Raw genomic sequence first — 15,171 nt, 5'->3', positions numbered from 1 at the left:
GTCTTTAAGCAGCAGGAGGGCTGTATCTTTCAACAAGGGAGAGTTGGTCTGTTTTGTAGGCCTAGAGGGTTCAGGCAATTCAAAGTTCTTGATCTATCCTCAGCCTACTCTTCAGCCATGCTTCCCCTCCAGCTGTAGGAAATGAGCGTCTCTTTAAGTGTTGTCAAGGAGATACTCTGACAGTTTCCACTGTTTAAAATTGTTCATTAATAAACTTGAGCCTGTGATTTTTCTCTCTGCAAGGAATTAGTACCAAGAGCTATCTGATTCCACAGTCCTTTCTCACGGTCACTATTGCTCCCATACTCCACAATTGCCTGAGACAGTAGTTCCTAAACTTGTCAGCACATTGAAATCACCTGGGAGCTTCTAAAAATATTGGTGCCTGTGTCCTTCCCCTGAAGAAATTGTGATGTAATTATCTTATATGTGGTCTGGGTTTAGGAATTTTTAGAGATTCTAGGTGACTTTAATGCTAGGATATTGTACCAGTTAATGCATCTTCTTGTGTCCGGATCACATAATAGCTCACTACAGGTAAATTTTAATAATCTACTACCACAGCATCCAGGCAGTATCAAAACCTAGTTCTCTTTGTTATCCAGCTGGTGAGTAATTGAACTACAGAAACTCACCTGTAGTGTCTACTTTCTAGAACCCTTCCTGGTATCAGTTGTTTTAAGTAGGGTTCCCTGAAGACAGGGATTCTTATCCATGTCACTTGCTGGGAATGCTCTCAAAAAGAGAGACTGAGGAAAGCAGAAATGGGGCAGGAATAAAAACCAGCGGGAATGTGGTCCTAGCGGGAGACTAACTATAGGATCTAATCCCATGGGAAACTCCTACTGCACAGATAGCCCTGTTTTGAGGCAATGGGGCCAAACTTTTGTACCCTTATATCAGTTAGTCATTGACTGAGGTCTAGCCCCAGAGGGGATGATGGAGGGCTGGTGATAGCTTCTTAGCCAGGGCCAGGACTACGGTGAGGGGAGCAGGGCAAAATTTGAAGGGTGGCAAAATTTCAATAATCAAGATGAATACTATTTTAATGCAACATTTTAAGTAAATCAAAATTAATAAAAAATCATAATGAACAAAATCAAATTTTAAAGAGAATTAGGGGAGGAAGTTCCTATTTGGCCAAGGGCAAGTCTCAGAGAGAGAAGGCAGCTATGGGTTGTTTAGGGTCAACATTCACAGCTTCCAGGGGATGGGTGCATTGGCCAGATAAAGGGGTCCTGAGTGGGGCACCCATATCCTTTACACCACTTTTCCCCATACAACATTTTGTTGTATTCCAGTTTGAGTTGACTCCACTCCCCTGGGATTTTTGGGAGGGAGAAGTGAGACCAATACTTGGACCTGTTTAATAAGGTCAGAAGTCCCTGGCCATGGTGATTGGTTCAGGGATGAAATTGTGACCCAAACAAACCCAATCAACATCCTCTCAAGAGGATGTTTCTGCTGGAGCTAACAAAAAAAGATTCTCCAAAGAACATAAGCTGGAACTTCTTCCGACCATCTTTCCTACCTGTATTGAAGGAATCTGCCTGTAATAGGAGAGGCGGTCAATATACAAAGAAAATCCAAGCCAAAATGAAGCAGGGGAGAGGAAGAGAGTAGCTTGAAGATATTGATTATACCTTTGGACTCAGCTGGACCAAGCCTTTCCATTCTGTGATGTATCAATTAAGAATAGAGAGTCTGACTTAAGGAATAAAACCAACTTGAGGAATAAAAAAGGATGGGAGGAGGGAAGAAGAAGGATATATAGAGAAAACTATTGGCTCACATAACGAAAGTTGTGGCTGGAAACAGGGCCTGCATGACATTGCCATGATCTATCTGTCTCTTGGATCTGCTTTCTTGGGACTGGCTCCATCTTCAGGTTAAACATGAATCAAACAATAAGCTGGGGGAGAGGTAATCTGATTTCCTCAAAATCTACTTACTCTTTTGGCAATAGTTCTGTGATTCCTGAATATTCATACCTGAATTCTTTCTTTAGGAATTATTTCCTAGTATTATCAGTTTTCTTTGCCAGTTCTGTCCTCATGATCACTTATATCGGACTCTTAAGGTAGGCCTACACCTCGGCATCCTGCCCCAATACAATAAAATAACTTGTTCATTGCTGCTCTCATACTTTTCTCCCCCTTCTCTAAATTCTGATACTATTTTACTTCACTGTGCTTTCCTTTTGGTTCTCCCTTCTCAAATGACTTCTTAAACTTCTGCAAGATGACGCAGCCTTTCTTCCTTCTTCCGAAGATAATATACATAAACTGGTTAACATAGTGCCTGACCTAGTGTAGGCTCAATAAATAGTTATGATAATGACGAAGATGAAGACGACAATGACAACTATGATGCAGCATCCCCTCCTTACATGGTTTTGGGAAGATTTGACCAAAGAAATTGTTAAGACCCTGATGCAATGTTTTTTTATAACTTACCTATACTTCCTACTACAAATAAACTATATCTAGTAAGCAATTAGTCAGGGAGAATGAAATTCTTAAAATTTTCATTGACCTGTCACCTAGTTTCTTTAAGTCTTGCCACAATATTTATTTTTCCAGTTAAAACTCTTTAAACCCTAAAGACATTCACATATGTTAATATGCATACCTGGTTTAGACACAGGAATAGAATTTAAAAATAAATTATTTTTAACATTTAAAAAAGCATTCCTTTTTCTTTTCCTTCTAAATTGATGAGAGTCTCAAACTCAGACTTAACTCTTAAGAGTATTCAACAAATAAATTGAAAACCACAGGAAAAAGTAAATCAGTAAAGAAACCCACTAGGTTTTGATTGTTTGGGGTTGGCTTTATTTATTTTGTTTTTTAATGGAATAGACTTGATGTTTTCTCATCAAGTGGATACAGCTCAACTGTTCTACAAAGGTTGTGAGGCCTGAAGCCTGAAGGCACATACTTGATGTGTGCAGTTAAAAAGTGGCAGGTGGACTGGTGAAAACAGCATGTAACTAGTTTGTGTTGCCAGTCAGCATGGCAACCCTACCCTGGCATGTTCTAATAAGAACCTTCAGGTATATGCTGTGGGTTGCAAATATGAACCTAAAGAGTTTTAATTATTTGGCAGCCAGTGCTCTGGAAGCAAAGAGCCTCTGCTTCCTGCTCTGTGTCTTTTGGGTCTCATTTCGGAAATCACCTTTGCCCTACCCCCATACTGGATCTATGATATAAAAAAGGATCTTTTTATATAGGTGACTATATCAAAGACTGTGATTTGTTTATTATTTTTTGAAAGATAACAGTTTTATTACTGAATATTTAATGTTTCCATTTTATTAAAGAATCTAGTTTTTTTTTCTTCTTTAAATTTTAATTCTAGTGTAGTTAACATAGTGTTATATCAGTTTCAGGTGTACAATATAGTGATTCAACACTTCCATGTTTTATTCAGTGCTCATCAAGATAAGTGTATTCTTAATCTCCTTCACCTATGTCACTCCTCCCTTACCTCCCCTCTGGTAACCCTCTGTTCTCTATAGTTAAGGGTTTGTTTTTTGGTTTGTCTCTTCTTTTTCCTTTGTTCATTTGTTTCTTAAATTCCACATATGAGTGAAATCATGTATTTGTCTTTCTCTGATTGGCCTATTTCGTTTAGCATTATCTGCTTGAGCTCCATCCATGTCATTGCAAATGACAAGATTTCATTCATTTTTATGGCCAAATAATATTCTATTATACATATATACATATATATATATATATCTCACATTTTCTTTATCTCTTCATCTATCGATGAACACTTGTGCTTCTTCCATAATTTGGCTATTATAAATAATGCTGCAATAAATAATGCCTCCATCTTTTTGAATTAATGTTTTCATTTTCTTTGGGTAAATACCCAGTAGTGGAATTACCGGATCATATGGTAGATCTATTTTTAATATTTTGTGGAACTTCCATACTGTTTTCCACAGTGACTGTACCAGTTACCAGTTTGCATTCTCACCAACAGTGCGTGAGTGTTCTTTTCTCTCTACATCCTCACCAACTTGTTTCTTGTGTTTTGGATTTTAGCCATTCTCACAGGTGTGAGGTGATATCTCATTGTAGTTTTGATTTGTATTTCCCTGATGATGAGTGATGTTGAGCATCTTTTCATGTGTCTGTTGGTCATCTGGATGTCTTCTTTGGAGAAATGTCTGTTCATATCTTCTGCCCATTTTTGAAAAAAGATTTTATTTCTTTATTTATTTGAGAAAGAGAGAGTGGAGAGAGGGGCAGAGGGGGAGGGAGAGTGAAAATCTCAAGAAGACTCCACTCTGTGTGCAGAGCCCAACATGGGGCTCAAACTCACGACCCTGAGATCATGACCTGAGCTGAAATCAAAAGTTAGCTGTTTAATGGACTGAGCTACCCAGGTGCCCCTCTTCTGTCCATTTTTAAATTGGATTATTTGTTTTTTTGGTGGTGAGTTTTAAAAGTTCTATATTTTGATACTAATGCTTTATCACATATGTCATTTGCAAATATCTTCTCCCATCCATAGGTTGTCTTTTAGTTTTGTTGAGTGTCTCCTTGGCTGTGCAGAAGTTTTTTTATTTTGATGTAGTCCCAATAGTTTAATTTTGCTTTTGTTTCCCTTACCTCAGGAGACATATCTAGAAAAATGTTGGCTACAACCGATGTCAGAAAAATTACTGCTTGTGTTCTCTTCTGGAATTTTTATGGTTTCAGGTCTCATATTTAGGTCCTTAATCCATTTTAAGTTTACTTTTTTGTATCATGTAGGAAAGTGGTCCAGCTTCATTCTTTTGCTGCTGCCGTCCAGTTTTCCCACCACCATTTGTAGAAGAGACTCAATGCATATTCTTGCCTCTTTTGTTGAAGAGTAACTGACCATATAATTGTGGGTTTATTCAAAGACTATGACTTATATTACTATTTTTAGTCTGGTAGCTGTGCCTGAATCATCTCACCTTTCCAACATAGTTTAGGATTTCTTTCATCCCATTCTGATTGAGTGCAGAGAACTCCTGTGGTCCATCTCTCCTAAAGCAGCTCCCTTACGTTTCCTTTTCCCTGTCATTTGGATTTGCTTCTGTAGTAGAGTATACTTACCCTGTCCCTGATCTGATGAGCCCAGGGACCAGGATCCAGTCTGGAAATGTAAGGAGGCTCTTTTAGTTCAGCAACTTAGAAATGCCAAACTTACAGGGGCTAATTGTGCCCGTTTTCTAACTGGTTTTCCTGCCTCCAATTTGTACACCCTTACCGTCCAAAACCATTTTCTGCATGATTGCCCTCTAAGGCAAAGGTCTCCCAAAATCTGGACTGGGAGCTCTTGGCCCTTGAGAGACCTCCTTTGTCTCTCAGCCTGACTGCACAGAATTTCATGTTGTATTTAGTAAGGGCAGAACTTTCTGCCACCTTGACAGAGAAGTAGGTATTCTTGAGTCTGGAAATAATCTTGACAAAGATAGAGGTCTTAAAAAGATGACTTTGGCTTCAGCAGTAAGAACAGAAAGTTCCCATGCATATAAGGTGATTGCATGGATCATCTCAGTCCCTGGGTTCAGATGTTGAGCGAGGGAATTCGCTTCAAGTGAAGCTGATGTAGGAGGAATTGTAGGAGCATTTCTGGCTTTCAGCAGGGTGTAGAGGGACTTCTGGGCTGAGTGTTATATGAAAGAATCCACACCCACCTCTATTAGTCTATGATGGCTTCATGTTCCCATCCTCCCACTACTAATGCTCATTCACCACCCCTAATCCACCCTACTGCCACAAGCGACACATTGCTTGTGTCCTGGATTCTTCCCCTTTCCTCCCCTCTTCTCCCCATCTCTCCCCTTCCCTCCCTGCCTTTTCTCTTTTTCTCTCCTCTCTTCTCAACTGTATAATCTTTATCTTTTTTTAAATTTTTTTTAAATTAATAATACCTACCTACTTCATGAGATCAAGTGCACTTGATCTCATGAAGTAGGTAGGTATTATTTACCCTATTCTACACATAAGGAAACCTAGAATCAGAGAGATTACGTTGCCCAAGGTCACATGCCAACTATAGCAGTGTCAGGTCTATCTGACCCCAAAGTCCATGCTCTTGCTGTATTATCATCTGTTGATACCCATTCCCCAGCTCTTCCAGCTAGCAGGAAGCACAGAGGGCACTATAAAGTGGAAAGCACCAACCTGAAGGTCAGGAATTTGAGTTCTGGGGCTGGTTTTCTTTGATGTTTGGTTAATCCCTCTCCTCTCTGCCCTTGTTTGCCACCTGAAATGGAAGAGCTCTACTGGATGCTTCTTATATTTCTTCCATGTCTAATGGACTGTAAGGACAATTTAGTGACTTTTTACTTTGTACTCTCTATATTTTGGAAACCTATGGGTTCACAGTGTGTAATCTCAGGAACAGTGCCATACAATCAGATCATGGGAAAAGAGACCACTTTGCCTCATGCAATGGGTAGGAGTAAGCTGATACTACTGCCAGGGTGGAGAGCTACTTTCTGAAATAACTTCACATATATTTTTAAAGGCCTTCTTTTCACAATAAAACATTTAAAAAGTAGTAACTCCTCTAATCTTTATCATGTTACACTTGTTTATAAAAAAAATACTACATTGTTCTTGTGTGTCTGTGAATAGGGAACAATGTAAATGGTGCTAGGATGAAGAAGGCACGGGTACTTAGTTTTCTCTGAAAACATCATTAGTAAAGAGCCTTGACCCAAGACACAGCATCTATGGTTCCCCGACTCTGTGATTCTGATTTAGATTTTACAGGTGTAGGGCCCTACAAAAACTGAGATGTATTCTCCTCATTCACTAAAGAAAATTTATTAATTGCTATAAGGAAAAGTGTAGGTTAATAGGAAGTAATTTGAGAAATGGGAAATCTCATGTGCTTTTTCATACGACATGTAAACTACTGATTCTGATCTCTTTGCCGTTTCATTCATTATCTGTGCCTTTTATCCTTAATGCTTGTTAATGCACGTTTGCAGACAAATATTTTCTTAGGAAATGTATAAGGAACAGACAAAAATAACTGCTCACGTAATTAGAAATATTTTATTACATGCTGGCAAACTTAAAGTGTAGCAAGGTTCAGAAATGTTGCTGTAAACAGACAATTTTCCTTTTCTATTCTACTTTAGCCTTGCCACCACCCTACCCATCTCTTTATGAGTCTTCATTTTCTGTTTGCACATCTCTCCAGACCCTCAATTCCTGTGGTATCCAGCTTCCACCTCCCATGAGGGCCAAGGACTGTTTGAGTTCTTCTAAGCTCTAAAATTATATGATTCCATGAAATGAGAGGTTTTACTTAAGTTAATGAGGATGTCTACTAAAATTGAGGAGTAGATACAGGGCACACGTTTACCTCCTGTGTAGGGCCATGTGACTGTAATCCTGCTTCCTGTTGGCTGGGAAGATCTGATCTGGTGTGACTGCTCTGAAATAATGGGCTCAGAAGGCTGAGATGGGTCAAGGGATGATTATGCTGGGTGGTCAGAAGCAGCTTTTTTAGGAAGTGAATCCAAGTCATACTTGAAGTGGGGAAACTAAGATTTTAACCTGGAAGAAGGAGATGATTGTCAGGTCTAAGTGGTATGGCAAGGACAGGAGGCAATCGGATGATGAAAAGCCAAACCTAGGATGGTTGGGAGAAGTTGGCATGTAGAGCATCAAACTACCCAGACCAAGTGGTTTAAGACTAAAGCTGTGTATAACAAAATAACACTTGCTTCTTTGGTGGCTTGAAGTCCCCCTGGGAAACTTGGAGCTCCTCTATATATTGGCCAATGGCCAGAATCATGGTACTTGGTGGGGAAGGAATGTTTTAGGATAAGAATGAATTATTGCTGGAAGGGGTATTCTGTGATCCAAGGGTATGGTGTTACTACACAGCCTGGGTGGTGGTTAGGTATGTGGCCCAGCAGAGGTAGTGGTATTTGAGCCAGGCTTTAATGGTGAACAAGAGTCCAATAAACAGAGGAAGATGGGGGAAAATATTCCAGAGATGCAGAATAGCATAAATGGAAACAACCTGGATAATAACAGGGTATATTTCAGAAACTATTAGTAGCTAAATCTCGCAGTAGCATGGTTTTCCAATATGATGAGGAGAGGGGAAAAATAAGATTGGTAAAGAGCTGAGTTAGTTTCAAGTCACACTGTTGATGACTTTGGATGTTAGACTGAAGGCCCTCAATGGTAGAGTCCTAGAATGGAGTTCCAGGTACAATGGTAGGTTAAATACACACATCTAATTCCATTACCTTCTGAAATTCCACTAAAACTAAAGAAAAAAAAATTTTTTAATTTAAGTGGAAAAACTTAACAGTACAAAAATAGGAAAGAAGATGACAGTTTGGAGTCTGAAAAATAGATGGATGAGTGGTAATTAACTTAATAAGGCAGGACAGCCAAGTCTTACCTGTCAGTGCAGAAACCCAAGAAACAATCCAGTTTATACTCCAGAATCACCAAAAGCCTCAGGAACTGGCAGGATTGAGAACCAACTGAGGGTGCAGTTTGGGTGGAAAGATAAGGGCCAAAATAAGGAAGACTGGGTAAAATTCGTTTGATAGTAAGTTATAGCTGAGTTCTACTTTCCCACTCCACACCACTTTAGGGCTACCCTATGATCTAGTAATTGCACTCCTGGGTATTTACCCCAAAGACACAGATGTAGTGAAAAGAAGGGCCATATGCACCCCAATGTTCATAGCAGAAATGTCCGCAATAGCCAAACTGTGGAAAGAGCCGAGATGCCCTTCAACAGATGAATGGATAAAGAAGAGGTGGTCCATATATACAATGGAATATTACTCAGCCATCAGAAAGGATGAATACCTGACTTTTACATCAACATGGATGGGACTGGAGGAGATTATGCTAAGTGAAATAAGTCAAGCAGAGAAAGTTATGATCATATGGTTTCACTTATTTGTGGAACATAAGGAATAGCATGGAGGACATTAGGAGAAGGAAGGGAAAAATGAAGGGGGAAATCGAAGGGAGAGATGAACCATGAGAGACTATGGACTCCAAGAAACAGACGATTTTAGAGGGGAGGGGAGTGGGGGGGATGGGTTAGCCCGGTGATAGGTATTAAGGAAGGCACGTAGTGCATGGAGCACTGGGTGTTATACACAAACAATGAATCATGGATCACTACATCAAAAACTAATGATGTATTGTATGGTGACTAACATAACATAATAAAATAAAATAAAAAAGAATACAACAGAAAGTTTGGAAGATAAACTTGAGGAAATCTTTAAGAAATAGAACAAAAGACAAAAAGATGGAAAAGAGGAGAGAAAGATAAGAAAATGAGAGGATCAATCTAGGAGATCCAACATTGGAATCCATATCCTAGAATGAAAGATCAGTGAAATAGAGGAGAAAAATTACTCAATGAAATAATTCAGGAAAATTTCCCTAGAGTGAAGGACATGCATTTTCAAATACAAAAGGCTACCTCAGTGTAAATCACAGTAGATGAATAGGCATTTCATTACAAAATTTAGCAACACTGGACATAGATCTTAAAAGCTTCCACATAAAAAGATAAGGAGTCAGAATTTCTTTCTTTTTTTTTTTTTTTTAAAGATTTTATTTATTTATTTAACGGAGAGAGACAGAGTGAGAGAGGGAACACAAGCAGGGGGAGTGGGAGAGGGAGAAGCAGGCTTCCCTGCTGAGCAGGGAGCCCGATGCGGGGCTCGATCCCAGGACCCTGAGATCATGACCTGAGCCGAAGGCAGACGCTTAACGACTGAGCCACCCAGGCGCCCCAGGAGTCAGAATTTCTATAGCTTTCTCAAGAACAACACTGGAAACTAAAACAGTGGAAATAGTTTCCAATCCAAAATTCCCTATCAAGGCAAATGATTAATTAAGTGGGAAGTAGGATAAAGACATTCTCAGATACACAAAATCTTTTAAATTAATTTCCCATATATCCTTTCTCAGAAAGCTATTGGGATATATGTACCACCAAAGTGAGGGAGTAAATCACGAAAGACAAAAAAATGATACACAGGAAATGGGAGATCCAGTTCAGGGTGACTATTGTAGACCAGACCGAGGGTGTAACTTGTTCAAATTGGAGTAGGCTCAAAAATTTGTGTCTAAAGGGATGCCTGGGTGACTCAGTTGGTTAAGCATCCGACTCTTGGTATCTACTCAGGTCATGATCTCAGGGTCGTGAAATTGAGCCTCACGTTGGACTCCTGTGCTGGGTGTGGAGTCTGCTTGAGATTCTATCTCCCTCTGCCCCTTCCCTCCCCCAACTGCTTGCACATGATCTCTCTTAAAAAAAAAAAGTTGTGTCTAATGATAGTGCAGGACTCCATATCTGTAAGTATTTTTTCTTACGGAGTGAACAGGCAGCCATGGTGAAAGCCAATGGAATCTCACTTTTATTATAAGATCCACAATAATGCTGGTATATGGATGAGACTGAAAACTGATACAGTAATGTGGTTTTAATATGAAAGATTATACTGAAGGCTGGTTTCTCTCTTAATCGTCTTAGCAGAAGTTTTATGTTTAGGCTGTTAGGTTAGGTGTAGAATAAAACCACATCTACCTGAATAAGGGGAAAAATATGTACACACACACGCACACATACATTTATGTATGTATATGTATATACGTATGTACATTATTTTTATGTACGTATATGTACACACACACACACACGCACACACACACACACATAGGCATAGTGTGTCTATGGAAAGATATGTAAGAACCTGGAGATCATAGTTGTTTCTACGTGGCTAGGGAAAAGGAATGTGAGGAGACCTTTTTTCACTATTTATCTTCTTGTTCGTTTCGATGTTTTAGACAGAATGCAGGATAAGGGGACAGTAGACTGGGATCAGTTGGGTAGTGATTGTCATGCTCTTGGACTGAGGAAATAAGGACCTGAATGAGAAAAGAAAGGGTGGTTGTTGAAGTCAGAGAAATATTTGCTTGGTCTTGTGATAACCAAGTATGGCAGGGAGGTAGGTAGCAGTGGGTACTGAGGGAAAGGTTGGAGGGCAGTAGTCAGAGCTGACTCTGCTTTCTAGCCCAGGTTAACAAATGTGAGACCACTGAGTGGATTAAACTGGCTTCAGAATGGCAGAGGGAGGAGGGTGGATTGCAAAAGAGTAAGTGGTACGGGTGGAGGGGGAGGAGTTGGAAGCAGCCATTGTAGTTTGCTTTCCCTCTGAGCAAAAACTCATTTTTTCTATTCTTCCCCCCCCTTTTTTTTTGGTTTGCCAGTTTTTCTTTAATGATGAATAGAAAAGTTTTCCACATCTAAACTTGTAGCATGGCAAATAGTTTCTTCCTAAATTCATTGTCTCAAAGTCCATTTAGTTATTCTACCCTTTGGGGAGGGTGGGGAAAATATGATTAAAATTTCCCCATCTATGCAAGTTTTACTGTGTTCTTTTTTTAAATTTAGATTCAGTTAATTACCATATAATGTATTATTGGTTTCAGAGGTAGAGGTCAGTGATTCATCAGTCTTATATAATACCCAGTGCTCATTCCATCACGTGCCCAAAACTCATTTCGGCTGATCATGTCATGCGCCTTATCATCCACAGCTTTTGGCCTTATGAGATGATGGAATGGCTTCTGGAAAACTCACTGGTGAATCCTCTGGAGGCACTGCCTCAGAGGGCTGTTAGTGCAGGATGTGGTGTAGACACTCAACCTACAACCAGCCAAAGTGTTGTCTCTTCTATGGCTGGGAAACAAAGGGGTAGAAAGAGTGATACTTTGCAAAATTTTCCCCAGCTCTTTCTGTCATTAAGCTAGTGACCTTGGGTTAATCGCTTTGACCTGTCCATGTCTAGGTTTCCTCATCAGCAAAATGGTCATACTATCCACATATCTACATCACAGGGTCATTGTGAGGAATAAATGGGTTAATGAATTTAACAGTTTAGAAGAGTCCCTGATACAAGGTGAGTACCAGGAATGTTAACTAGTACTGTTATTATACTTAATGACCTCTTAACTTTCCTTGGCTTTTCTTTCCCCAGATTTGGAACATAGAAAATCTAGAGAATTTAACATACAAAGGAGGGATGTTTTCACCAGAGGGCACATTAATGCTTCATTCAATCTTTGAACAAATAGCTTTTAGGTACTCTTAGGTGCCCAGGATTCATAGGACATATTGTTGCCCTCACAGAGCCTGGAATTTTCTTTCTTCCAGATTTTTCCTGGGTCTTCTCACATGCCATATATATATATATATATATGCTACATGTAGCAATATATGCTAAGTGCATATATATATGCATTTATTTATTTATTTTTAGTTGGAGTATAATAGGCATATAACATTGTACTAATTTTAGGTGTACAACATAATAATTTGATATATGTATATATTGTGAAATGATTGACACAATAAGTTTTATTAACATCTATCACCACACATAGGTACAAATTTTTTTTTCTTGTGATGAGAACTTCTAAGATTTACTCTCTTGGCAACTTTAGAAATATACAATATAGTTATATGCATTCATTTTATAATCAAGGTATTTTAAGGAATATTTTACATTAAGTTTTTGTTTAATGTACATATGAGCACATAATTTAAAATTACAGAATATAAAAAGTTACAAACTGAAAAGCAAGTATCGCTTTCTTAACTCCAAATTTCACAGTTGTCCTCAGAAAGGACCTTGTTTGCTTGATTTTTTTATGTCTCATAACTGAGATAAACATTTAGAATCATATAAGCCCCCCTTTCTTATATAATGGTTAAGAGAAAAGGGAAAAGGAGAGAGTTTGGGATGAGTCAGAGGCATCTAGCCAGGGTGACTGGAGAATGAAGCTTCCATGGAGACATTAAGAGGGAGGAAGTACATTAGGAGGACAAAGGAAGTAATGTCGGACTACGAGAGTTGAGTAGTGCTGTTGAAGTAAAGCAGAAAATGGAGACTTTTAAATCAATTTAAGAAAAATTTATTAAGAGCTCACTGTATAAAACATGTTAGGAACCAACAAGATGCCTTGGCTTAATGAAGGCAGAGGCAGGGCACGTCACACGAATGGTAATATTACAAGGTAAGCATGGCTAGCACAACTGTCTACAATCTTCTAGGTTCCTTTTTGTAGAATAAGAAGAAATATTTCTGTGTGTTGGACCTCCCAAAGTTCTCTCTCGGTTTGGACTGAGGCTGCTCCATCCATTAGTGATGCTGCTTTAGAGCCAGGGTCACCTGACTCATTTCTACTGGGCTAGCATAGTCCTCTTGTGCATCCAGTTTTCCCATCGTTGAGAATGACATAGACAGTATCAGACACAAATTTGCAAGCCCTGCTCTGAGCCAGCTGATCCCTTCCTAGGACACCTGCCAACTATGTTGGCCTCTGGATGATTTGCATCTTGGTCCTACTAATTTCACTCTAGCTCCTTCTTTCTCAGCCATGAGTTGAAAGAATCCTAAGCCTCCTTCCGTTTATCCCGTTATCAAGATGATAGCTCTCCCTCCCAGCTCTGCCTCCAGCCAGATGGAGCATCACGGTAACTTGAGTATTATCCAGACTTCTCACCAACCACCAGGGAAGGTGCTGTCTGTCTGAAGTTCTTTTGGACAGCCTGTTCACCTTTTGCTTGCTAGAGGGCTGGACAGATAGGACATTCATGTGCATCTCTGTCGGTCAAGAGCTTTCCCTTTTTTTTCTTTCTTTCTCTCTTTTGAGTATTGTGATCTCTCATGTTGGCTCTTGAACAATTGCCCTGGACCATCATCTCAGTCACTTCTTTCAAGAAGAGAAGTAGGGTTCACAGTGCATAGTGCTTTCCTGCTTTACACAGTGCTCTCTGCTAAGGCTTATCAATAGCTTGTTGGGCAGGTGGATCCTCCTCAGATTAGCAGCAGCCCAGATAGAAGTGGCTCCAGGATTCAAAGCTGGTTCTATCTCCATCATACCTAATTTTCCAAATTTTGAGTTGGTCTGCTCATTGTTGTCAGCACACCAAGCCACCATTTTCCTACTGACCCTCACAAAGAAGTGGGTAAATTTTCTCAGGGCATAGTAATTACATTATTATAGTACACATCTCTTTATGTTTCAAAATATTAATAACAACACTATAAAGCCATAACATACATAACTCCCACCCAGACTGAAGAGGTAGTCACAAATATACAAGATGGAATGAGGTGCTGTTTTAGAATTAAGCATAGATAAAAGCCATTATTCCAGTAACTGGGAGTTCTACATAAAACACAATTTATAAAATTAAGAAAAGAAGGCTGAATCTGAAACAGGAGGTGTTAGTCTTAAACATTAGTCCTGAGCCAGGAACCAGTCAGGTGAGCTTGGCCTACAAGTGTGCTCCAAAATGAAAAGAAGCAGTTAAAATCTGCTCCTGGCATAGGGAGCAGAACTGGCATTATAGGGAGGTCATCTCACTTACAAGGAGTCCTGGAGCCCCTGCTATTATTAATGGTAATAATAATATTAATGGACAAGAAAAAATGTAAGCCAAAATTTGAAAGCGAAGGCATATAAACAACGGATGGTCATATGGACTTTACTCTTTAATTAAAAATGTGTAGTACTTTTGTCGCCTGAAGTTGTCTCCGAAATGTTAACACACTGAGCTTCATCAGATCTTTCAGGTACATGGTATTGTACTCTGGAAAAACAACAACAGAAAAGGAATTGGGTGAGATTTTGCAATAGAGCCACTTTCTTTTTCTAGATTTCAGTGATAGGGCAGAATACAGGGAGCCATTGAAATAGCAACAAGGAGAAACAAACTGTTGAAGAGAGAGGTAGAGATGTGCTGTTCATGCTTCCTTCAATTAACGTACCTTTATTTTTGACTGGACCTGCCCCTGCCATATGTTGATTACTTGCTGCCTTCTCCCTGCAAGCTCTTCTGGACCATACCTGAACTGAGTCTAAGAGGGCAGGCAAGAACTCAGCACCTGCGCTCACCATCCAGGATGCCTGGCCTCACAGCAGCATGCGTATTTGGGTAGATGCTGGGCACTCTGGGGCTGTTAACCCTGGGCTTATGACTGTATCTTTGTGACCAGGCTTTTGACTTAGGATTGCCTGACCCTATGACTGTGTGGCCAGAGCCCTGATATATTCTTGAGATCCCTGTTCCTTGGGGAGGATGGAGATACAGATAATCTGA

General features: G+C 39.6%; 1 protein-coding gene across 4 annotated transcripts in view; it reads right to left on the bottom strand.

Moving 5' to 3' along the window:
* Nucleotides 1–12,954: 12,954 nt before the first annotated feature.
* The window catches only part of CD86 (CD86 molecule), a 65,867-nt gene continuing 63,650 nt past the window's right edge, over nt 12,955–15,171 (bottom strand). For all 4 annotated transcript variants that reach the window (XM_025875074.2, XM_073894269.1, XM_025875066.2 and 1 more), the window contains one exon: nt 12,955–14,661. In XM_025875074.2, the coding sequence (XP_025730859.1) occupies nt 14,568–14,661 (94 nt within the window). In that variant the 3' untranslated portion in view covers nt 12,955–14,567. The remainder of the gene's footprint in view (nt 14,662–15,171) is intronic.

This window comes from Callorhinus ursinus, unplaced genomic scaffold (genome assembly GCF_003265705.2).
Source record: "Callorhinus ursinus isolate GAN/ISIS: 27379988/994484 unplaced genomic scaffold, GSC_fseal_2.0 scaffold1, whole genome shotgun sequence".
NCBI classification, from domain to species: Eukaryota; Metazoa; Chordata; class Mammalia; order Carnivora; family Otariidae; genus Callorhinus; species Callorhinus ursinus.
The sequence above is the reverse complement of the archived record's forward strand: the minus strand, read 5'-3'. Positions and strand labels throughout refer to the sequence as shown.